Source organism: Myotis daubentonii, chromosome 9, assembly GCF_963259705.1.
Source record: "Myotis daubentonii chromosome 9, mMyoDau2.1, whole genome shotgun sequence".
Lineage (NCBI taxonomy): Eukaryota > Metazoa > Chordata > Mammalia > Chiroptera > Vespertilionidae > Myotis > Myotis daubentonii.
Genome location: NC_081848.1, coordinates 51,156,059 through 51,179,791, shown reverse-complemented (window position 1 = coordinate 51,179,791; position 23,733 = coordinate 51,156,059). Strand labels below are relative to the sequence as shown.

The following is a 23,733-nucleotide window of genomic DNA, read 5'->3' as shown; positions in this document are numbered from 1 at the left end:
AAATGCTCATCCACAGTCCCATGTTCATCTTTTTCATTCCTTTAGATCAGGCCCTTCATTTCCTACAGAGACTTACCTTACAGGTGAAGTGACTTTCACAAGGTCTCTCGGCAACTCAGGGTTGGGGGGGATTGGGGTGGAGTTGGGTCTTGAACACCGGTCTCAGGGCTCCTTGACTGATGATGAACCTCATGGTGCCACTTGGGCTGTCCTGCTTTCCGGCCCAAATGCTTCTGTCCAAGACTGAGCACCTGTACAGCTTGTCCCTGGCACACATTCCTGGGCACAGCATTGCCCACTTTGAGGGACTTCTTCTTGGCTTTTGTGAGGCCAATATTGCTGAGTGTATAAATACCCCAGGTCCAGACCCTGCACTTTTTGTTCTGGCTGACCCCACCTTCTCCAGGGCTGTCCCTGGTCCAGGTGCAGTGTAGTCCTTCAGCTGCCCTCAGAGCCCAGCCCTTGAGGACTTCTTGGTCTGGGGCTCATTGCTGAATTCCAGGGATTTCCCTGAAGCTTCCAAGCTGCCAAGCTCCTGGTCACTAGCTGGGCAGGTGGCCAGAACCACCCCCTGCTGCCTGATGTTGGATAGTGGACTCCATGTCTCCCTATGGGACTGTCTCCCCCCAGGTCCACCCCATCCAAACCTTGTCTGAGCTTCACAAGCCATTGAGTGCTGCCGCCCTCCAACTACCCTCCATGGATGGGCACCTGATCCCCTGGCCTCTGCCATCAACAGTGCATGAGATCTGGGAACTCTGTCCCTTTAAGGAGGACCACAACCAGTGGCCATGGTTCAGAGCACAAATGCTGGTTACCCCCCTCCCCTCACCCCATCCCCAGCCCTGGAGAAGGAAAGCAGGCAAGGCTGGGCATGATGTCAGAACCTCAGTCGAGCAATCTGGACTCATGATCAGCAATGATTCCTTTGGGAAATAAGAGTGCCAGGCAGGGAAACTGAGGCAGAAACTCAGGTGTGCTGCGGGGACAGCAAGAGTCCGCTGCTCAGATCCACAGCCTCAAAGACTCGGCCACTAGGCATGAGAGTCCCCGGTGAGCTCAGGGCCTGAAGGAGACTGAATTTGCAGGTAAAAGCCGCATTGCGTGAGGTGCACAGGGTCCTGGGGGGTGTGTGCTCATGTGGGCGCAGTGCAAAGGGTCCCCTGGGGACTGGTAGGCCTGCCTGTCTGGTTTCCTGCCATTCCTGTTTCTTGCCTCTGGGGGAGATACCCCTTCCTTCTCTCTCCTGGCTGGTGTATCAGGAGGCTTTTATACTCCTACTCCCCCATTTACCTCCTCCTGGAAGGTCCCTACTGCCTCCTCCGTGAGTCAGCATTTCTGACTCGGTCAGTGCAGAGAGCATGAGTGTGACACATTCCTGTCACCTTTGGGGACATCCCTGGGGAGTGTCAGAGCATTGAGTTGAGATCTTGACTGGACAACCTCTGGCATTCCTGGGCTGCCCTGAGGAATGTGGGAACTTGATCTGCAAAAAGAGCAACTCTACCCAGGGGCTGAGCCTGGGAGCACAGGCCTCTCCCACAGGGGACTTCCCCAGGGATCCTTCCTCAGACGTCTGGTAGGTGTCATAAACAAAGGCCCATCTTCCCCAACCAGAACGCCAGAAGCACGGTGGCCAGTGCAAGGATTACAGGCTCGGGGGTCACGCAGGCCTGGGCTGGAATTTGCCTCCAACCCTTCCAAGCTGTGCCACCTGGGCAACTCATTTCTCCCACCTGTAACATGTAAACATAATGACACCTCCGTCAGAGGGTTGTGGTGAAGATTGGGGGAGATACATACAAAGTAGGTGCTCACACATTTCGGCAATTTTAATATTGTTCCACAAAAGTGGAGGGCATCGGGGTCCACGGCCCCTAGGGCCAGGTCCGCCACCAGTCAGCTCCGTGGCCTTGGCAGCCTGTCTCCCCTGTGAGCTGGCGGGGCTGGATACCACGATTCTCAGCACTGAGACCCCGTGAGTCTTTCCAAGTGGCCGCAGGTGGGGTTCCTGGGCAACAGGCTCTGATGGAGGTTTGTTTGCATACAGGGGAGCCATGGCAGGAACACCTGTGAGGGAACAAGATACACCTGTTGCGAGCACAGATCAGCGGGGCAATACTTATGTAGGAGCAGGATCGGCAGGGAGAGAAGCTGAACTGTGAGGCGGCTGCAGGAGCGGTCTCCACACCCTGGCCTGGAGCTCTGAGGCTGGGATGGCCCTTCAGGGACATCCTGGACGGAAGCAAGGTACTGACTTTGTGTCCACACAGACTAGTGATTGATCCCCAGAAGAGGTCATGTTGGCTGGGATCTGGCAGCTTCCTTGGCTGAGGGTGGGGCAGGGGAGGGGGGAGGAATGAGTGCCGTTCCCATCTCTGGACTCTTCTGGAGGAGAGGCTGGTCTGCTGGCTTCTCGGGCTGGCCTGGGCTGACCTTCCCCAGCCAAGGAGAATCAGTGTCTGTCCCTGAACACTCGCCCTCTGCCTGGGGCTGCCAGAAACCCTGAAGGCAAAAGCTGAGGAATTTGAAGCATTTATGACTTAGCAGGATCCGTTCCCAAACTGCAGGCTGCTCCGAAGAGCCTTCTGGATTTCATTGTGGTTGCTTCTGGGCTCTCAGAGCCTGGCCAAGGACTCCCTGGGCCTCGCCTTCCTCCCGGGGCCACTGTCTGGCTGCAGGGTCGTGGGCCTCTGTGAGGTTGGCTGGACAATGTGTGGGTGTTGGGAACCTTGCTGCCGGCCCAAAGGTGCAGCACAGAGGCCGGAGTCGGCGCTTCTTGCCCTTTCTAGAAGGTCATCGTGGCCACGGTGGCTTAAGCTCTGTAGGTTTGTTTGCTCGCTCATCTCCCATGTACTTGGTACTGCTTGCAGGGCCTAGGGTAGGGCTTTTCTAGAGAACAATAGCTCCACCTGAGCAGAAAAACCTGCCTTACTATAACCAGCATTTCTCACTACCTTGTGATCCTGCCTCCTTTCCCTACCCCATTGCAGCTAATGGGCCCAGGAGTGGGCCTCGGACCCAAACAGGGCCAGTGATGAGCATTATTGGGCACTTATTTGAGCCTTGTATTGGTATCCTAAGCTATAAATCCTGTGCAGTGACACAGTGACAACTAGCTTTCCTTTCTCTGTTCCAGCTTCCCTCCCACTCCACTGCAGACATCACTGGGCTGGATTGATTAGTAATGTCTGCTGTATGTGAGGAGCAGAGTAAGCATGAGGCTATTCGCTAACCCTGGTCTTACGCTTGTAGGAATAACAACAACAATAAGAATTCCAATCTGCCATGGAGCTGTCAGTTTCACTGAATGTCCACAGCCACACTCTGGTTCAGCCCTACTGACAAGGCTGGGTTATAGACCGGGGTGCGTGGTCTGGGATGGTCACTAGTGTGGTTAGAGCGGTTTCAGAAGGGAGGCCTGCACAGGGTGGGGTGGGAAGGGGACGCCATCTGAGTCAGGCAAGCAGAACCACGCCCAGTGCTCAACACGTGACAAGCCCCTCTTACATCTCGCTACGACAAAGGAAGAGGCTGAGAGAGGTAAAGTGGCGTGCCCAGTAACTCAGCAAGCGCCAGCACTTGAACCCAGGTCCTTTCCTCTAAATAGAAGTTCTCAGGGGTCCTGACTGTACCTAAAAAATGTACGTATGCCCTCTTCCCTTGGACTGTCCTGGGTGTGTAACCTGACTCGGACACATTAAGAAAATCTAAGAAAAGATCGTTGCTGTGTGTGGCTTGCTTTCTCCTCCTGGGAAAGCCATTTTGAAATATGATCTCATTGAGCTATTGTCAACATGCATCAATGTGGCACCTCTAACTTTTCAAACAGCATTTGTACAGAGGCCAATGTGAGTAACCATGGGTCTTGCGTGGAGGAAAGAGACCCTCAGTGGAGACCATTCCCATCTGGGCACAGGCCACGTCGGAGCCACGTGGCCTCTGTCAGGGGCTGGGCTGGGCCTGGACCCTGAGTCAGGATTGCTGTCATCACATTTCTTTGGTTCCCCATGACTGCATCCACGGATGCCCCCGGTTGCAGACACAGGTGCCAACACCCTGACTGGGAGTTGAGGGCGGTAGGGGAGGAAGATTGGAGAGATAGGATTCATGGGCAGGCAGCGCTCAGCAGCCCTGGAAAGATTTGGTTATTAAAGACCCAGAGTCTACCTGGAGCACCTGGGCACTTTGATGGCAGCACCCTCTTCCCTGGGTCTTATCCAGCTCACAGGTCTCCTGCCTCAGCCCCTGCCCTGCACCACAATTCCCCAGTGGGCTCTAAAGGCTGGTCTGGCCAGTCCCCTTTCTGGGCCTATTCAGACCAGTCGGCCCCCTGTGAATGGTGGCACCTCCCCAATCTCAAGCTTTGCTTGCTGCCTGGGCTTCGCTCTACCTGCTGGAGTCCTTCGCTCACCTCCTGTCTCCCCTTTGAGATCTCAGCAGTTCTGGCTGCTTTTCCTGGTCAGCAGGCGTCAGCTGTTCCAGCCCTCAGCCCATGTAGGCCTCCAGCCACGTAGCTGTGCTCAGCCCATCTCCTGCTTTCTGCCCAGAGCTGGACAGCCCCCGCCGCCGCCCCCCCTCCCCCCCCCCCGAGTCCCCAGTCCAGGACGACAGGCCATTTCTTTGCTGGAGAGGAAGTGAGGCTTCTTCAGGTGTTCATACCTGCACTTCTTCCCAGAGCACCCCAAATAACCAAATGTTTGGCAGGAAAAGACACAGAACATCCCCTCCAAAGAACATCTTTGGGGTTCTGTTAAATGTTTCTTCATTCTATTTCAGTTTCCTGTGGTCGGTTAAGGAAAGCCCTACCACTCCCCCTCTACCAACCAACTGAATAGATAGGTCTGTGAAAGAAAGGCAAGAAGGAACATAGTATTTGAGATGTTCAAAGAAACACTGATCCACCATTGCAGTCAAACCCCATTAGCATGCTCTTGACTCCTGTCTCCAGCCCGTGGGGTAGTCAGGATGATAGGGACATGGAGGCAGCAGGGCGCTGTGGAGAGGATCAAGACCTCTGAGTCCCACCTGGAGCTTCTTTGGACCTCTGTTTTCTCTTCTGTAAAAGAAGGATAATAGCAGCACCTCCATGAAGGGTTGCTGAGGTGTCTGCAGGAGCCCTGTTCCTGGCATGTGGTTAGAGTACAACCATAGTTTCCTTTACTGGTGGAGCTCATCCCTGAATCAGAAAGGGGCTTGGAGCTGAGCTTCCCTGAGAGGGAGCATTTGAGCCGTTACAAAGCATGGGTTACATATGACACAACCAAAGGGGGTCTGATCCCGCAGGCAAGCGGCTTAGCAGGATCCTAGCAGGGTTTGTGTTGGAAGGGGTCAAGACCGAGTGGGAGCAGCATGGGAGGAGATGCGGCCCAGGCCCACGGGGAGTCTGACCTGGGGTCAGAGGAAGGTAGCAGGGCTTGAAGTCACTAGAGTGTTCACACGTGGGGACGAGGCTGTGTTTGTGTGTTCTCTGCGGTATTCTCTTGGACCTAGCACAGTGATTGGCACCATAGGAAATGTTTAAATATTTATTGAACTAAAGAAGAAGACATGAATGAATGACAACATTCTCAGTCAGAGTCTGATGGTGTCAGGAATTCCGTTTAAAAACAAGGCAAAGGAGAGCAACTGCTGGCAGGAAGCAAAGGTTCTCTGGCAAACAGACGTGTCTGTCTGGATGCAGAGTTAGTGATTGGTCAGGCAGAACAGAACTGGATTCTAGTGGCCTTGAGCAGACAAAGGGATTCTGGTCTGTGGACAGTGGAAGCCACTAAGGTTGTGAGAAAGACTGAGTTCACTGTATAAGGACCCGAACTGGAGCTGGGCTGTCTGAGCGCAAAGCTGAGCTCTGACACTCCCAAAGTATGTACAGTAACCTGTGTCAAGTCACTAAATCTCTCTGTGCCTTCAGTTTTGTATATGTAAAATGAAGATGAAAATAGTACCTACCGTGTAGGGTTGTTGAGAGGATTAAGTTAGATGATTTGTGTCAAGTGCACAGGTTAAGTGCTCAATTAGCACCACTGTTTGCATTATTTGAGGTGGGGAGTGTGAGATTTTTCTGAGCTGCGTTTCAAGAAATTTAAGCAGGGAACATAGGTAGAATGGATTAACCCAAAGGGAAACAAGTTAAGGGGTCATTGCAGTATCTAGGCATGAGAGGTTGAGGTCTAAATAGGGGGATCATTGGGGGTCTGAAGAGCTGGGATCAAAGCAAAGCCGGTGGTTCATGAAGAAGCAATCAATAGAACTGATTGGCTGTGTTGGAGGGGGAGTTCAGAGACAGGGAGCAGAAAATTCACAAATCCCTGAAAATTCATAAAAGGAAGGGCACCTGGGAAGGTTATGGCTTCTCTGGATGAGACAAAGGCTGCCTAAAGAAGGAGCGGGTATGGAAAGGATAAGAATTCGGTTTGGGGTGTGCCAAGTTGTACTTGAGGTAGCTTATTCAGGAAGAGATGTAAAACTGGACATGCTCATCTGGATGAGGGAGGTGTTGGGGCTGGAGGGAGACCAGGTGGTGGTCGAAGCCCAGGAGAGATGTAAGGAGAGAAGTATGAAGGACGTCCCCAGGGAGCATTCACATTTAAGGACTGGAGAGAGGAAAAGAGGCCACCTAGGAACACACAGAGCAGCAGCCAGAGCTGGGAGAGAAGCAGAAGAATGCAATAATTCTGCTGGAAGGAGGCCAGCCCAGTAGATGCTGACCACTCAGAGAACAATTTCAGTTTCTAGAAAACCAGAGGTGGGCTTGGGGGGGGGGGGTCCACAAAAGAAAGGAGAAAGGAAGAAAATGGAATTGGCATGGAGCTGTACACTTCCAGGAGAGTGTCTTACGGAAAAAGGGACCCAGGGCAGAAGATGGAATGCAGGGAGAACTGGCTCAAGGGCAAGTCTTTTTCATCCTAGAAATTTGCATGATTTGAAGTGGAATACCGGATGCTAGAGGAGGGAACCAGTCCTAGAGGAGGTGGGTGGAGGAAGGGGCAGCCTGGGAATTTCTGCAGGAAGAAGTGAGAGGCAGTGAGAAGAGATGTTATGGAAAGAACATGACACACTTTGATTTCATGGTGAAAGAAGAGGTAAAGACACGGGTTAGAGAAAGAGGGAGGAGGGATATGGTGAGAAGGTAGGGAATAGGTGTTTGTGGAGATGAAGACAATCCATGAGAGATGATTTGCAGGAGTTAGGGAGCACTCACTGGCAATTGAAGGATGACTGAGTAGTTAGCTGGTGTGTGTGTGTGTGTGTGTGTGTGTGTGTGTGTGTGTGCATCCATTCTGTGATTTTCTGCAGCAATCCAGTGCTTGGGAACAGGAATAGAGACATCTACTAGTAGGATTGACCAAAAGGTGATTTGGAGAAGCAAGAAAACATTGAGTGTGAAGACAGAGTCCAATGGCTGGCAGTAGAGCCCAGACTGGACTTTGGGGCTCTTGGTGACTGGTTGGAATCTGTGGAACAAAGTCAGTGATTTCTCAGCAACGCTAGACTAGAAAAATGACCCTAGGTCTCCATTTGGCTTTAGGGTGAGTTGTGAGGTTTTTGAAGCACCAAATCTGCATGGAACATGAAGTTGCTGCTCTGGAGGCAAACGCCCCTGCAGTTAACAGGCAGCTGGGGCTACGGTATTTTCTGGGAGAATCCAACAGAGACCTTCAAAGGCGTCTGGCATTATCTCATGTCACTGAATTATTTCAAATGAGCTGCCTCTGTCCACCCCCATTAGGATGGAAGAATCCATTTGAGAAGGGCCCCTGCACTTGCTGATCCCATTTTGTGCATAGAATGGGGCTGAACCCAGAACAGGCTTTCCACAAACATTCCCTGACTGGGCTGCATTCTGATCCTGCACAGTTTGGGGCCCCACCCAATATGTTGATGAGGATTCTTCTTGTCCCATGGTGTTAGGTGTCCCAGCCATTGATGCTAGGGCAGGCCCATGCCACCATGGGGGAGTACACTTCATGCGGGGATTGGCGTCATCATGAAAAGAACAAGAGAGAAAGCTCTGTGTCTTACTGACAAATCACACTGAAGGTGTGCATATCAGAAAGTCATTTAATCTGAATATGAAGATGTGTGCAAAGGTGAATTTTGTAAACTAATCTGGCAGGTCCCCGGGTTAGAGTGGTTCTTGGTGAGCTTGGCCTCTCACAGATAATGACAGACTTGATCATTTCCAATACAGGATAGGATGCTATTGGAATTAGCTGGGAGAGCCAATGATGTAGGAGGTACAGGCTCAGGAGCTGCACGGAGGATGTACCTCCCACCCCCAAGTGCACCACATCAACCAGACTCCACATGTGGAGGAGATGAAGGGTCTATGGCAGGGGTCCTCAAACTTTTTAAACAGGGGGCCAGTTCACTGTCCCTCAGACCGTTGGAGGGCCGGACTATAGTTTAAAAAAAAAAACTATGAACAAATTCCTATGCACACTGCACATATCTTATTTTGAAGTAAAAAAACAAAACGGGAACAAATACAATATTTGTATTTGCATGTGGCCCGTGGGCCGTAGTTTGAGGACCCCTGGTCTATGGCCTCAGTAACCTAGCTCAGTGCATGCTCACTGGTGACAATCTTTTTTTTTTTTATTGAATTTAATGGGGGGGGGGCATTGGTTAATAAAATTATATAGGTTTCAGATGTACAATAATACATCATCTGTATATTGTGTGTTCACCACCAAAAGTCAAGTCTCCTTCTGTCGCCATTTATCTGCCTTTAGCCTCATCTACCTCCCTCCACCCCCTAGTTGTCCTGATTATTTTAAGCCAAAATGTCCCCAGTCCCATGAGAGTTTATATTTTCCAACATCGTGACAAATAAGGAAAGATGGAATAAACTCGAAACTCGAGCGGCAGAAGGCTTCCTTCCGGAAGCTGCTTTTCAGAAACCCGGGCAAATGTTTGCAAAGGCAGGGACTGTTTCTACAAGCAGGTGGTGCGGCCATTGTCAGGGTTTCCAGGAAGACATATAAGAGCCCGAGAGTCATGCCGTGCCAACCCTAGCTCCCATACCGAGCACACGTGTAGCAGATTCAATATCTATTGTCCTGTCCACCTCAATAAGACATGGCACTCTTTAAAGCAGTTGCCTTAATAACATTTGTGTGTCCTGGAATGCCGCCTTGGGCTAACAAATCGTATCTGAGGATGTGAAAACATGAAAATCGATAACAAGAAATGAAAAGTCCGTTTCACTGATAAAACATCATTTATCTTAATCATTGGGGCTTCTCAGAACTTCCTAAGTGCCCTTTTAAATGCCAGCATCCAAACTGGTGCCCACGTGTGTGCAGAAGGCCTAAGCAAGCATGTCAGACTCCCCACCAGCCACAAGTTTGACATGCTTGGGGGTCAAGGCAAGAATATGGATGGCTCAGGACACAGCCTGCTTCAGAGACATCTTTCTGGGGCAGGTGCTCACTGGACTGGTTTCCAACTGGGTGATCCAGGGATAGTTCTGTTGTTCCCAAACTCCCAATGAAAATAACAGACCTTCCTATGAAAGCTGTTTCTCAAGACTCTAACTGTGAAGCATAAGTGATCCACTTGTGGTGGGCTTTATAATGTGGCAGGCATGATGACAATAATTCGGTCTGATTATGGGAGAAGGAAATTATTATTCTACCTCCAGGAAGCCTATACCTTGCCCTCTCCCCAGGTTCGATGATAGCATTCCTGTCCTCCAAACCCCCCCGCCCCATAAAGCCCACAGAGGGAGAAAACAGCAGAAGTCCTTCGTGGTGAGAAGGTTGGAAGGAGTGGTCCCCAGGGATCAGCATTCTGGCTGCCAGTCTTCTCTTCTCCCTCGCTTCAGGTTCCCTTAGCTCTTCCCGGAGGACCACAATGTGGAGAGGCTGGGGGTGGTGTAGGAGCTCCTGCCCTCCCAGCAGCCCCAGGGAAGTGGAGGGTTAGGACTGCCCAGCAGGCACTGCCTTTTAAAGCAAACCCAGGCTTCCAGCCCATGTTTGAGTCCAGCTTGGGGGTGGGCAGAGGCATGGGACGGGGCGTCTCAGAACTCAGTAGTGCCGACATAGCTTTTTCCAAAGTTTTCCAGCACAGTGGTCGAGGCTTTTTTAAAAATTTTTTTAGTATTTTTAAAAATTAAATGTTATTGAGGCGACATTGGTTAATAAAATTGTATAGGTCTCAAGTGTACAATTCTAGGATACATCATCTGTATATTGCTTTGTGTGCCCACCACCCAAAGTCAAATCTTCTGTTACCATATATTTGACCCCCTTCTCTCTGGTAACCACCATACTGTTGTGTGTGCCTATGAGCTTTGTTTGTTTATCTCGTTTGTTCATTTGTGGCTTTCAATTTTATATCCCACATATGAGTGCACATGGTTCAGAAAGCTTTTTAACATATATTGCTTCCCATTTTTCTTGTGATAAAATCTGCAATCCTCTGATACCTCTCTATCCCTCTCGCCCTTTGTATTCTAGCCATCCTGGCTTTCTGCCAGGGACCCAATCTTCTCCTAAATTGGGATCCTCATCTGTACTGGTCCCTTAAAAGGCAAGCTCTTCACCTGAGTAGCTCAACGATTCAGGTGTCACTTTAAAATGCGACTTTACCAGAGACCTCTCTCTCTCTCTCTTTCAGAGACCTCTCTTGACTTCAAAATCTAAATCAGATCTCTTTCATAGATTTTGTACTTATCCACACTGGTCATCACAAGGTATAAGTAGAGCAGGTTCTTGAATAACATTGTTTTATTTAACTTTGTTTCATTCTAATGTTGATAAGGGAAAAAAATTGATTCCTGGCCGGGGCCACTCTCTGTGTGAAGTTGGCATGTCCTTCCTTGTCTGAGTGGGTTTTCTCTAAGGATTTCGGTTTCTTTTCTTAGATTCATTTTCATGTTTAATACTTGAAGTGTTTGGGGTCTTTGCTTAGAAGTTTGGTGATTTTTTTGTGACCAGAAATATGCTGTAGGAACTTAATTCTTGTATATATCAGTTAATCAATGGTAAAACTGGTTTCATTTTGTTGTTTCACTTAAAGTTGCAGTTTCCAAGAACCTATTGAAGAGTTAACTAAGACATTTCTGTGCCATTGATTTGTGATTATTTTTCGTGCGCCATTAGATTGAGCTATATGAGTGTGCCTTCGCCTCACTTGCCACTGGACACAGCCCACCTAACACGTTGTAGACCCTCAGCACATGCTTGTTGACTATATGGCTAAATGAATGGATGAATTCCAAGATACCATCCTGCCAATTTCTCAGGAGGCCAAAGAGGACCCATGGTCAACACGATAGGGACGTGCCCTATTCTGCCTCCCCTTAGAGCAGCGGTTCTCAACCTGTGGGTCGCGACCCCTTTGGCGGTCTAACGACTCTTTCACAGGGGTCGCTTAAGACCATCCTGCATATCAGATATTTACATGACGATTCATAACAGTAACAACATTACAGGTATGAAGTAGCAACGAAAATAATTGTATGGTTGGGTCACAACATGAGGAACTGTATTTAAAGGGCCAGAAGGTTGAGAACCACTGCCTTAGAGAGTTACAATGCACAATAGTGTAGGGAACTCTGAGATGGGCTCCGATTAGAAAACAAAAAGTAAAAATGAAAACCAACACTGTAGAAAGTGAATTTAAATTTCTTTACCCTGTTTCCCAAACTTATTTGAATTATGACATTTTCTACACTAAACATCTATTAACAACCCACAGAATGCACTTCGAGATGCTTCACCAGTGGTGGCTTCCTCCCTGGGAAGGGAGAAAGGTTGTCAGGCATGGTGTGGGAGCTGCTCATCCTGCATCGAGCACCCTCACGGTGCCTTGCGGTCGTGAACACATAGGCACATACGCAGTCAGCACCATAGGAAAGCAGGAGTGTGAGCAAATTCTGAAAAATATTGGAGCTAGCTGGGGTATAAAAGAGAGGGGAAAACATAGGAACAGTCTGCAGATACAGTCTTTGTAGTTATGACAATGACCCATTCATCCACGCTAACTTGTCTTTTGCTGAGACCTGAACCTGCAAAAATGTTGGGAAGCCGGTGTGTCGATGCAGGTCCCTTAGCTGGTGAGTGAGTCCATCTCCTACCCAGCACTTGCATCTCACTGCAGTCCTCTTGTTTTCTGTATCCACAGACACTCTTAATGAATCTTCCAATAGGCCTAAGTGAATTTCACGGGGGGACACTGTACGTAATATTAACATCAGCGAAGATTTTAGGACATACCCCTTTTGCATATCTAGGATATTTTATGTAGGTAGGGTTCCTGAGGTGGGACTGTGTTAAAGGCACAGTGGGACTCAAATGCCTCTTGGTCAGCCTCTACTTAGGACCAAACTGCCCGACCTACCAACTTTGTCTAGTTTCATTTTCCAGTGGAAAAATAAATTGGTGATAATTTGGGGGGAGAGGATTATGTATGCCTTTGCTCTAGCACTGGAGGATGGATAATTCATATTTGAACCACAATGTATACATGTCTGAGAGCCTAGTTATTGGAAAATTATAGCCCCAGGACACTGTTGATGCAAATAGGCTTCAGTACACTTTGTAGGGTTAACCAGGCAACCCACAACAAAATAAATTGATAATGATATAGCTAAGCTAACAGTATTTCCTAATTAAAAAGTACCGAGAGCAGCAATTGCAAATTGCAACCAACTCGGGCAATGCTGATGATGTGCTGTTAAAGAGCCCTTCTCCCAGATTTTGCAAATGTCAGCTCTGTGCCTGCACATGTGAAACCAGAGCCTCCTGACTGACAGAGGAGCAGCATGTGGCTGCTGGGCTTGCAGCAGAACACGCTAGGGTACTTAGTCGATTTCACATTAGCAGCCCTCGTAATGATGTACAAATGAAAGCGTAATCAAACTGCACACCACTCACCATAACAATCCAGAGGAAGACTGACAGAAAAATCAGTTAAGGGCACATGGGAATGTCTCCGGGAACATGTCCTGTGAGACCTACTCCCCACCCAGTAGGTCCCAGTCTCCGACTTTTGAAGTCACTACCTACGTAGCATCACCGCCTTTGGGTAAGGCTTTCATTTCCTCACCCAAGCGGGCCAGAGAGGGGCCTTTGGGTTTACAGAGTGCTCAGAGTCTCATCTTTAACATGTAAAAGGTTTTCACACTCAGTGTAAAATAATCTCCAACATATCACATTAAGTGGAAGAAGCAAGGAGCCTGACAAAATAAATAATATGCTATTTATATTTTTAAAAATCCCCAATAATCTTATATGTATGTTGATGCTTTTATGGCTGGATTATCTCTGGAAGGGAATATAAGAAATGGATCAAAATAGTAACCTCTAGGGAGGAGGATTGGCTGTTGGGGGCAGGGATATTCATTCATGCTTCTTGAATTTTGTACCATTTATATACTAACTATTAAACAACCCATGAACTTAAATTTAGAAAAGAAAAAGAGTGAGCCTATAGAGACTATATTTTTTGTCTTGGGTTATTATTATTATTTTTTTAGAGACAAAGGTTAAGTTTGGTTTATTTATTGTTCTGGAGCCTTTTCCCCCGTTCAAAACCATGGCCGTGTATTGAGCAGGAGAATTTAGAGGAAAACCTCTAAAGGAGATGACAGGGTGAGAAAAGCAGGCCCAGGCCCCGGGATTCTGCACTGAGTCTAAGGCCTCAGTCTTGAAACAAGATGCTGATAAATCAGACCTGTGATGAAACTTCCCAGTTGTTCCGAGGTGTGTTCATGCCGTGTGTGTGTAAAACACAAAAAGGAGTGCTCTTAATAAGGACACTCCTTACAGTGTGCATTTGCAGCTTGAATATAGGAAGATAAAAGACACACCAAGGGAGAAAATTCGGATAGCAAAGCAGCTTTAAATGTATTCACTGCTCTTATTTCACCCGCTTTAGTACTGCTCAAGGAGACAAAGCAACGACTTACATTGATTTGCTATCAGGAATTTAAAAGAGAACAAACAAATATTACACCATTTAGTATTTCCTAACGAAAAACATAACATTTCACTGCTTATGTAAAAAATAATTGTATCCTTCCACATCAATTGACACAAGAGTACATTGTCTTTGCACCTTAAGTGCTCATTATGCTGATTAACAATGCTTTCTTAGAGCACAATATCCAAAGGAATATGTATTATCTGTAAATTGTATGGGTTCTGAGCCACTGCAGATGGACCGCAGAGGAGGAAATGTTTAGGAGCTGGAAGGAAACGCTTTGGACAATATGGGAGGCCCAACTCTGGGTGGCGTAGATGGGGATCAAAATGAATTCCTCAGACTAGAAGAGGGCTTTGTGCAATGGGCACAGACTTCTGGAGGCGGGCACACAGGCTGGGCCCATCTGGCATATTTGGGAAGATTCTATAATGAAGATAGACCAGTAAGAGTTACTAATTATCCCAAGGCCTTGGACAGTTTACGAAGACTGTAAACCCCACAAGCCCTGTTCCTGGTCTGAGGGTATTTCCTTATTGTTAAGTGTTCAAATACCCGCCCCCCCCCCCCCACACACACACACACATGCTTCTGTCCTCCTAGTCACCCCAACTTTAGCCTCTTTCCTATTTGCAAGGGCCCCGGCAGCCTGGGACAACTAGAGCCTTGTGTTTCCAAGCTGGGTTCACAGAGCGGGGATGCAAGTCCCCATAAGCCTGCCAGTAGCCCACGCAAGGAAACGGCTCGGCTTGGGTCTGAATGGCTTACATTTTTCCTCGCCTGAATTAGCCGGTAATTGCATGTGGGCAGACTTAGCCAGGAATGGTCTAAATGATCAATTAGAAGGCAAAGAGGAGTTCCTTTCTTTAAAGTTCAAGGGTCCCTGGTGAAGAGCCCTACTTCCCAAGCCATGCTCACGTGGGTCTATGCCCAGCTCTCGGTGGTGCTGGCGTATATTATACATTTGCCTGATGATAATGAATTGAGTACTTATTTTGCAGTAAAATATGGGGCACTTCCATTACATGCAATCAAGCAAAAAGGTTGTGAAATGTGCCACTCCATTAATTTTAAACAGAATCCATCCCAAATGTCACCCTGAAACCAGAGCATGGGGTTATTACAAATCTGAAGGAATTAAGAGTAATTTTCATTTGTACAAAGGAGCTGAGGGACATGATTCCTGCCACACATACACTATTAATTGGATTAAATTTGCCAATTTGAGTGTGAATCACTAAGCCCTCCTGGCCTGCTTGGTGGCGAGGTCAGTGGGCGCCTGTCTTCTTTGTGGGTGTGCGTGCACACATACAACTATAGGACAGGCAAAGAACGTTGATGTAATTGGCTAGTTATTAACAAATACGTATGTTGTTCAAAGAGGAAAAACAAATGCCAAGTTCTGGCACGTCTCTTTACCTTTCTGAGCCTTTTCCTCATCTGGGAAAGGGGTGTATGACACCGGCTTCAGCGGAAGTCACGAGAACTAATGAGTTTGAGTACATCAGAGCACTTAGTGTGATGTCTGGCACATAGTTTACACCCATTAAATGGTAACTATTATCTCTATTTTCATCTTCTGTGTGTGTGTGTGTGTGTGTGTGTGTGTGTGTGTGTGTGTCTCCTGGACCTAAGCTGGTTCCCAAGTGACAGAGGGAAATCTGGATCCAGCGCCAGGATGGGGACAATCTTCTGAGGCCACTGCTGGCTCCGACCTAGGGCCCGGGAGGTGTGGGTCAGCCCGGAGTTTCTGATCGTTTCCTTCCTAATTCAGGTCCCATGATTTCTGGGTTGTGGCTGGACTTGGTGGGATGGCACAGCGGGGAGGCAGGAATAAGCAGTTAAGGTGGCTCGGAGGACGGTGCGGTCTGCCCCTCAGTCCACGTTCCGGTACTTGGTGAAGAGGTTGTACAACACTCGCAGCGTGGATTTCAGGTCACAGTTGACGATGTCTGCGTAGAGAACAAAAAATATGCAAGGCTTTGTGGGGGGGGGGGCACGTGACCCAAAGTTGGCATCTGTTAACCTCTCCCATCCACCACCCGCCGCATTTGCCCACACGGTCCTGCGTGGATGCCCCCGCAGCCACAGGACGTCATGCTGTGCTCCAGAAGAGCTCCCTGTCCCGCTGGGAGACAGGAGCAACCCCCAGGAGACCACCAGAGGATGGGTTTTGGGGTGTTTGGCGAGCATTCAGAGCAGGGGAGCATGCGGGGCAGCGGAGCTCAGCCTGGGGCATGGCCTCTCCGTAAAATGAAGCAGACCCCAGCGCATGTAGCCTTCACCCTGGACTCCGCATCTCCAGGTGGGAAGGGTGCTTCTCTGACCCTGACTTTCCCCTAAATCGCACCTGTCCCTGGGCGCGGGGGGTGGGGGTGGGGGGGCGGGGGAGGGCCCTCGCCGCAGAACCAGCCATGAGTGGTAGGAAGGAGGGGAGAGTCTGAGGCTACAGTGGGGAGAGGTGGGGAGTTAGGACTAAGCTGCCTCTCCCTCAGGAAGGGAGGGCCCTGGAGGACACAGAAGCCCGGGCAGGGAGTAATGAGTACTCAGTAAGCATATGTCTCAGGGGACAGACAGTTTCAGATTAAGGAGAGAGCCCGGCAGCTGGGTTTGAGGCTGGGAGTAGGACTGTATTTTCAGAAGAGTTCCTCTGGGAGTTCCCAAGCTTTTATACAACTATTTCCTCCATTCCCTCCCTCCCTCCCTTTTATTTAGTGGTCACTTCCTCCCCTGGCTGTCCCTCTAACCCTCTGCAGGCCCTTCTGCCCCCTCCGCCCCCACGAAGGCCCCTGCACTCTCTCCCTGGGAGGGCCTTCCCCCCAATAACTGGAGTAGGAAAACATACGTGAAGAAAGGAACTCTGCCTACTGTTCAGGAATGCGTCCTAAGGCAATAAAATTGTAAGAAAATGTAAATAAAATAAAATAAAAAGACAAAAGCCTGTAAAAATCAGCAGAGTGGCTATCTTTAGGGAGGAAGAAGAGGATTAAGTTCCAAAAAGGCAACTTGGCAGGAACTCTCGGAGCTGGGAGGGCTCCTCTCCCTGAGCTGGGGATGGTTGCATGGTGGCGCTCTGGGTAATATCTCACTAACCTGAACATTTCTATCTTATGCACCTTTCTGTAGCTGTGATATTTTCACAGTAAAAATGATTAAAAAGACATCTGACTGTGCAGAAGGTCTGATGAGGTAAATGATATCAGAGAAAACAATAAATGCTTTGGGATTCGAAGGTGGGGGAGATGGCAGCACTCTAGCAACGCCCTCATCTAGGGTGAGGGGTCTTCCAAGACCAGGCAGAACGGAGGCCAGTGGCTCTGTATGGCTGGACAATGGTTCCCGGGCCTTAGCCTTAGGAACCCTTGCCCATGTGGTCGCCACAGCCAGGTGCACACAGGCCCCAGCCCTGCAATGATGAGCAGCCACAGGGCGACATACCAAGGATCTGGGGAACCTCCTTAGGGCTCCTCTCTACCCCTAGACACCCTCCTGTATGCCTCTCCTGGGCCTTATCCCAGTTGCAGACGGACCTTCTCCCACCCCAGCTGGGCTTGGAATTGGCTCCAAGTTCTCCTGTTGATAGACCAGGAGCTCTCAGGCCTGACACTCAGCCTCCCTGTCTGCTCCCACCTGGTTCATGCATATATCTGAGCGTCAACCTGGGGCCCTGCCCAGTGATTCTTTTTTTTTTTAATATTTTATTGATTTTCTTACAGAGAGGAAGGGAAAGGGATAGAGAGTTAGAAACATTGATGAGAGAGAAACATCGATCAGCTGCCTCCTGCACACCTCCCACCAGGTTTGTGCCCGCAACCCAGGCACATGCCCTTGACCAGAATCGAACCTGGGACCCTTCAGTCCGCAGGTGACACTCTATCTACTGAGCCAAACCAGTTAGGGCCTGGGGCTGATTTTTGTCCTCCCCTGATGGCTTGGTGTTGTGTTTCTTAAATTCCACTTAAGTCAAAGAACAGGAAGTTACCCCAGGTAGAAACTGCTAGAAAGGCAGAGAGGAGAAAAAGTGAGCTTACCAAGGGAGTGGGTGCGAAGGGGAAGGTTGGGTGGTACTGGAGCCATGGAACAGGCTCCTCAAAGCCTCTTGTCCTCTCCAATCCTTTCTACCCACTCTAGCTGGACTGTTCAGCCTCCGGGGAGGCTTGTGTTTCCAGAGAGCGAAACGGTTGTGCAGCTTGGGCAGCAAAAGTCCTCTGAGATGCAAACCCCAAGTTTCCAGGGGACTTCAGGGTACGGCAGGGCTGAGTGTCAAACAGCCTGGCAGAGGATGTGTTTTCCTGACCTTGAAACCAATTTGCCATGAAAAATGCCTCCACCGCCGCCTATTTGATTTTTTTTTTTAAATTAATCCTACTGGAAGATATTTTTCCATTGATTTTTATTTTTAATCCTCACCTGAGGATATTTTTCCACTGATTTTGGGAGAGTGGAAGAAAAAGGGAAAGACAGAGAAATACCAATGTGAGAGAGACACAGTGATTGGTTGCCTCCTGCATGCACCCCAACCAGGGCCGGGGGGTGGGAGAGGAGCTTGCAACTGAGGTACGTGCCCTTGACCAGAATCGAACCTGGGACCTCTTGGTCTGCAGGCTGATGCTCTATCCACTGAGCCAAACTGGCTAGGGCCCTATTTGATTCTGAAACACCCTAAAAGAATTACCCACATTGGCGCGTTTTGTAAAGTCTGTAGCATTCACTGCTGAATCTCCCTGTCTAGGGAGGAGCACGAATGCATAGGGAGTGCTGGGTACATCTCTCACCAGGTACAATTTCACCAAACACTGGTTCAGTTCTCCTTTCCGCACTGGAAATTCTCAGCATGGGCGCGATGCCCAGTGTAACAACAAATAAAACAGATGTGTTTCTCCATTCCCATTGGGCAGGAAGTTTCATATTAAGCAGTTCAGTAATTGTACAAGACTTGTCATGGATGTGCTGAAATATCCCTATAGGTTAATTGACGTTGGGGAAACTTGTCTGTCTGGAGGGAAATAAATGCCTGAACACTGAAGTATCAGAATGAGCACTTCTAATCTGTCACTAGGAAGTTTCATCTGAAGAAGCTCGAGAAAACAGAAGCAGACATGCTGACCACAGCTCTCCTACTATCTCTCTCCTACCCAGAGATTGGGTGCTCACCAACTGGGTACAGCAGCCGTGGGCAAACTATGGCCAGCGGGCCGGATCCGGCTCATTTGAAATGAATAAAACTATTGAAAAAAAAGACCGTACCCTTTTATGTAATGATGTTTACTTTGAATTTATATTAGTTCACACAAACACTCCATCCATGCTTTTGTTCCGGCCCTCCGGTCCAGTTTAAGAACCCATTGTGGCCGAGTCGAAAAGCTTGCCCACCCCTGGGGTACAGTCTACTCAGGGGCCATTCCTAATGCCATTAGGATACTAGAGTGGCCTTCCCAGGAAGAGACACTTTACAACAGAGGTGGGGAAACTTTTATCTGCCAAGGATATTTGGATATTTGGATATCTGCCATTTGGATATTTATAACATCATTCAAGGGCATACAAATTTATCAACTAAAAAATGGGCCTGCTATGTTTGGTCAAACATTTAATTAACTCACCCCTAATGCCTTGGAAGGGTCAGACCACATGATTTCTCGGGCCTTATACGCCCGTGGGCAGATGTTCCCAACCCCTGCTCTAGAGGGACACAGTCTTTTCATGTTGTCACTGGTCTCCCTCACTGTGAAAAGAGCTATTTAGTGTGATGTAGTCCTAGTTGCTTATTTTTTTCTCTTGCTTCCCTTGCCTGAGGAGACATATCAAAAAAATTGCTAAGAGAGTGCCGCCCATGTTTTCCTCTAGGAGTTTTATGGTTTCAGGTCTTACATTTACGTCTTTAATCCATTTTGAGTTTTGTATCGTGTAAAAAAGAGGTCTAATTTCATTTTGTTGCATGTATCTATCCTGTTTTCCCCGGACCAGTTATTGAAAAAAACTGTATATTCTTGCCTCCACTGCCACAGATTAATTGACCATATAGATGTGGGGTTATTTCTGGGATCTCTATTCTATTCCATTGATCTATGTGTTTTTTATGTCAGTAGCATTCTATTTTGATTACTATAGCCTTGTAGTATAGTTTGAAATCAGGTAGCATTTCCAACTTGGTTCTTCTTTCTCAATATTGCTTTAACTGTTTGGGGTCTTTTGTGGTTTCATATATATATTAGGAGTATTTGTTCTAGTTCTGTGAAAAATGGCATAGGATACGCTGTAGATGAGGCCCCCTAGAACCATAAGAAATGCAAAAATTCACTGTTAACTCATTCTGGAATTACCCCCACTTAAAGTCAAATTGCCCCCCTGGGGTGTGTGTGCTGCACCTTGGGAACCACTGGGCTTGACACTTTTCCTGCCCGAGCTTCATTTCTGAATACATATGCATATACCATGGGAATTGTATGTAATCTCTTCTCCGCCCACCTCACTGGGTTGTCATGAGGAGGTTCTGAGCTAATAAACCTAGAAATGTTTCATCAAGTAAGTTTTTAAGCCCACGGGTACCCTCACAGGTGGCAGGTGCTGATTAGGGGAGGAGGGCATGATTATTTCCTAGGACTGTAGCTATGGAAGCTTTGCAGAGGGTTCCACAGGCCTTGGAGAGGCGGGCTCTGGCCAGCAAACCCTGTAGCGGTGGTCATCCCTGGAGGCGCTGGCAGGGGCCAGGGCATTAGGGGGGCGCTAGGGGGCGGCGAGGCTGAAGGAGGAGTAACTGTCAAACCTTCCCACTTGGCGCCATTCTTTAAATTGTACATGGCTGTTTGGCAGCTGTACCTGCTCAGGGCGGGGCTCCAATCTCCTGGAGCGGGGTGGGGCTGGGCCAGGGTGGAGCCAGGTGGGCTAGGGATGCGGGTTTAGCCGCAGCCCCAGTGAGGCTCAGCGCACTTCCAATGTGGAGACGGTGCTGCTGCTGTGGGGGGAAGGGTCTGACCCTGGAGGGCAGCTCAGGCCTGCCTCCACCCGGGTCAGGAGTTGTAGGGAAGAGAGGCATGCCCAGCCTCAGCGAAGGGGGCCGGGCAGTGGTGGGCCACGGGCCCCGGGTGCCTCAGGGGTGCCGATGGGTGGTCGCTGGTGTGCTATTGTTGTGGGCGCCCAGGGCGGGATGACGGGGTAAGAGATTGGGAGTCGGAGGTGTGGGCTGCAGCTACCCCTGAGGCTGGGTCTTCTCCCTGTCCAGTCAGCCTCCCCATTCCCTGGGGGTGCAGGGGCTGGGGTATGGTGTCCGGCTATACCCCCCAGGGGTGTGGGGGCTGGGGTAGGCTGTCCATACAGGGGGATTGGAAGAGCTCCCCATGGCCACTTCCTCTTCCTTCTTTGCAGTCTGGGCTCCTGTCAGGCGCTCTCCTCAGACCCCTGGGAACTTGACTCCGGCGCCCACCCCCTGCTGCACCCACATCAATATGCAAATTGGTGATTACTGGGACACTATAACAGTCAATTAGCATATTACTTCTTTATATGTATAGATTCTTAACTTTCTATCATCAATGTCTTATAATGTTCAGAGTACAGGTCATTTACCTCCTTGATTAAATTTATACTTAAGGTATTTTATTCTTTTGAAGGCAATTGTAAATGGGATGGTTTTACTAATTTCTCATTCTGATAGTTCATTATTGGTGTATAAAAATCGAACTGGTTTCTGAATATTAATTTTGTATTCTGTCACTTTATTGAATTCATTTAGTTTGAATAGTATTTTGTGTGTATGTTTAATCTTTAGGGTTCTCTCTATATAGTATCATGTCATATGCAAGTAATGACTGTTTTACTTCTTCCTTTCAATTCTGGATGCCTTTTATTTCTTTTTCTTATCTAATTGCTGTGGCTAGGAATTCCAATACTATGTTCAATAAAAGTAGAGAAAGCGAACATCCTGATCTTAAAGAGAAAGCTTTCAGCTTTTAACTGTGGAATATAATGTTGGCTGTGGGTCTGTCATATATGGCCTTTATTATGTTGAGGTATGTTCCATTTATCCCCACATTACTAAAAGTTTTAATCATAAATGGATGTTGGATTTTGTCATGTGCTTTTTCTGTCTCTGTTGATATAGTCATATGATTTGTATTTTTCATTTTGTTTATGGGTTGTATCACATTAATTGATTTGCAGAATTTGAACCAACCTTGCATCCTGGGAATAAATCCCACTTGATGATCATACATAATCTTCCTTTGTATTTTTGTTGTGTCAGTTGTCACTTCTCCTTTTTCATTTCTAATTGTATTTTATTCAGTCCTTCTCTTTTATTCTTGGAGTATCACTAGAGGTTTATCCATTTAATTTTTTCAATGAACCAGCTCTTGGTTTCATTGATATTTTCTATTGTTTTATTGGACTAATTTCATTTATTTCCACTCTCACCTTTTTTTATTTCCTTCCTTCAACTCATTTTGGGCATTATTTTTCTTTTCTCTAGTCCCTTTAGCTAAAAGGATAGATTGTTTGAGATTTTTCTTGTTTCTTGAAATAGGCCTATATTGCTATGAATTTCCCTCTGGTTTTGTCCCACAGATTTTTAGGATGTTAGGTTTTCATTTGTTTCAATGTATCTTTTTATTTTTTCCTTTATTTCATTGGTAACCCATTCATTGTTTAGTATCATGTTATTTAACCTCTATGTGTTTGTGTGGTTTTTAGTTTTCTTTTTATAATTAGTTTTAGATTAATACCAGTGTGATCAGAAAAAATACTTGTTATGATTTCAATCTTCTTAAATTTATTGAAATTTGATTTATGGCCTAATATGACCTATCCTGAAAAATGTCCCACCACATACACTCGAAAATAATGTATATTTTGCTGCTCTGAGGAGAAATGTTCTAAAAAAATCAATTAAATCCATCTGATCTGATGTGTTATTTAAGGCCACTCTTTCCTTGTTGATTTTTTTTGTCTGGATGTTCTATCAATTACTATATTATTATTATCTCTCCCTGTATGCCTAATTTCTTGTATAACTCACAGATTTTTGATTTGTGGTTACCATGTAGTTCTATATACAGGGTGTAGCAAAAGTAGCTGTTCAAAAGGAATATAATACAATAATTAGTAAATAATAATACAAGAATAAATTCTTTGTTTCAAGTACTTACAACTTTTGCCCCACCCTGTACTAAGCTATATAGCAGTTTTAGATAACGGTCACTTAAGTTTGAACACATTCTAAAATCACTACAATTTTTATTCGCCCCCTCCTCATTTATGTTTTTGTCATTCTCTTTTACTTCTTTTGTGTTGGTGTGTTTGTGTGACTCCTTAATTTATTGTTGTAATTACACATGATCTTCCTACTTTCCCTTTTAACTTTTGTACTAGCTTTATAGTTGGTGATCCACCACTTTTATTTAGTATGTTTGCTTTTATCAGTGAGAATTTTTTCTTTCCTGTATTTTCTTATTTATATTTTTGATCATTTTTTCTCTTCTTAAAGAAGTCTGTTTAACATTTCTTGTAAAATTTGTTGTAATACTGGTTTAGTGGTGATGAACTCTTTTAGCTTTTCCTTGTCTGAAAAACTCTTATTTTTCCTTTGATTCTAAATGATAGCCTTACTGGGTAGAGCATTCTTGGTTGTATGTCTTTGCCTTTTGTAACTATTTCTTGCCATTCCTTTCGGCCTGCAAAGTTTCTGTTGAGAAATCAACTGACAGTCTTATGGGAGTTCCCTTTTATGTAATTAACTGCTTTTCTCTTGCTATTTTTAGGATGCAATCTTTGACTATAACCTTTGGCATTTTAATTATGATGTGT

The 23,733-nt window shown here is 47.2% G+C and overlaps 1 protein-coding gene across 1 annotated transcript in view; it reads right to left on the bottom strand.

Annotated features, from left to right (window-relative positions):
- Window positions 1-13,831: 13,831 nt before the first annotated feature.
- PARVA (parvin alpha) overlaps window positions 13,832-23,733 on the bottom strand; it is a 142,101-nt gene continuing 132,199 nt past the window's right edge. Inside the window, exon 13 of the mRNA XM_059708939.1 lies at window positions 13,832-15,884. Within this exon, the coding sequence (XP_059564922.1) occupies window positions 15,808-15,884 (77 nt within the window). The 3' untranslated portion in view covers window positions 13,832-15,807. The remainder of the gene's footprint in view (window positions 15,885-23,733) is intronic.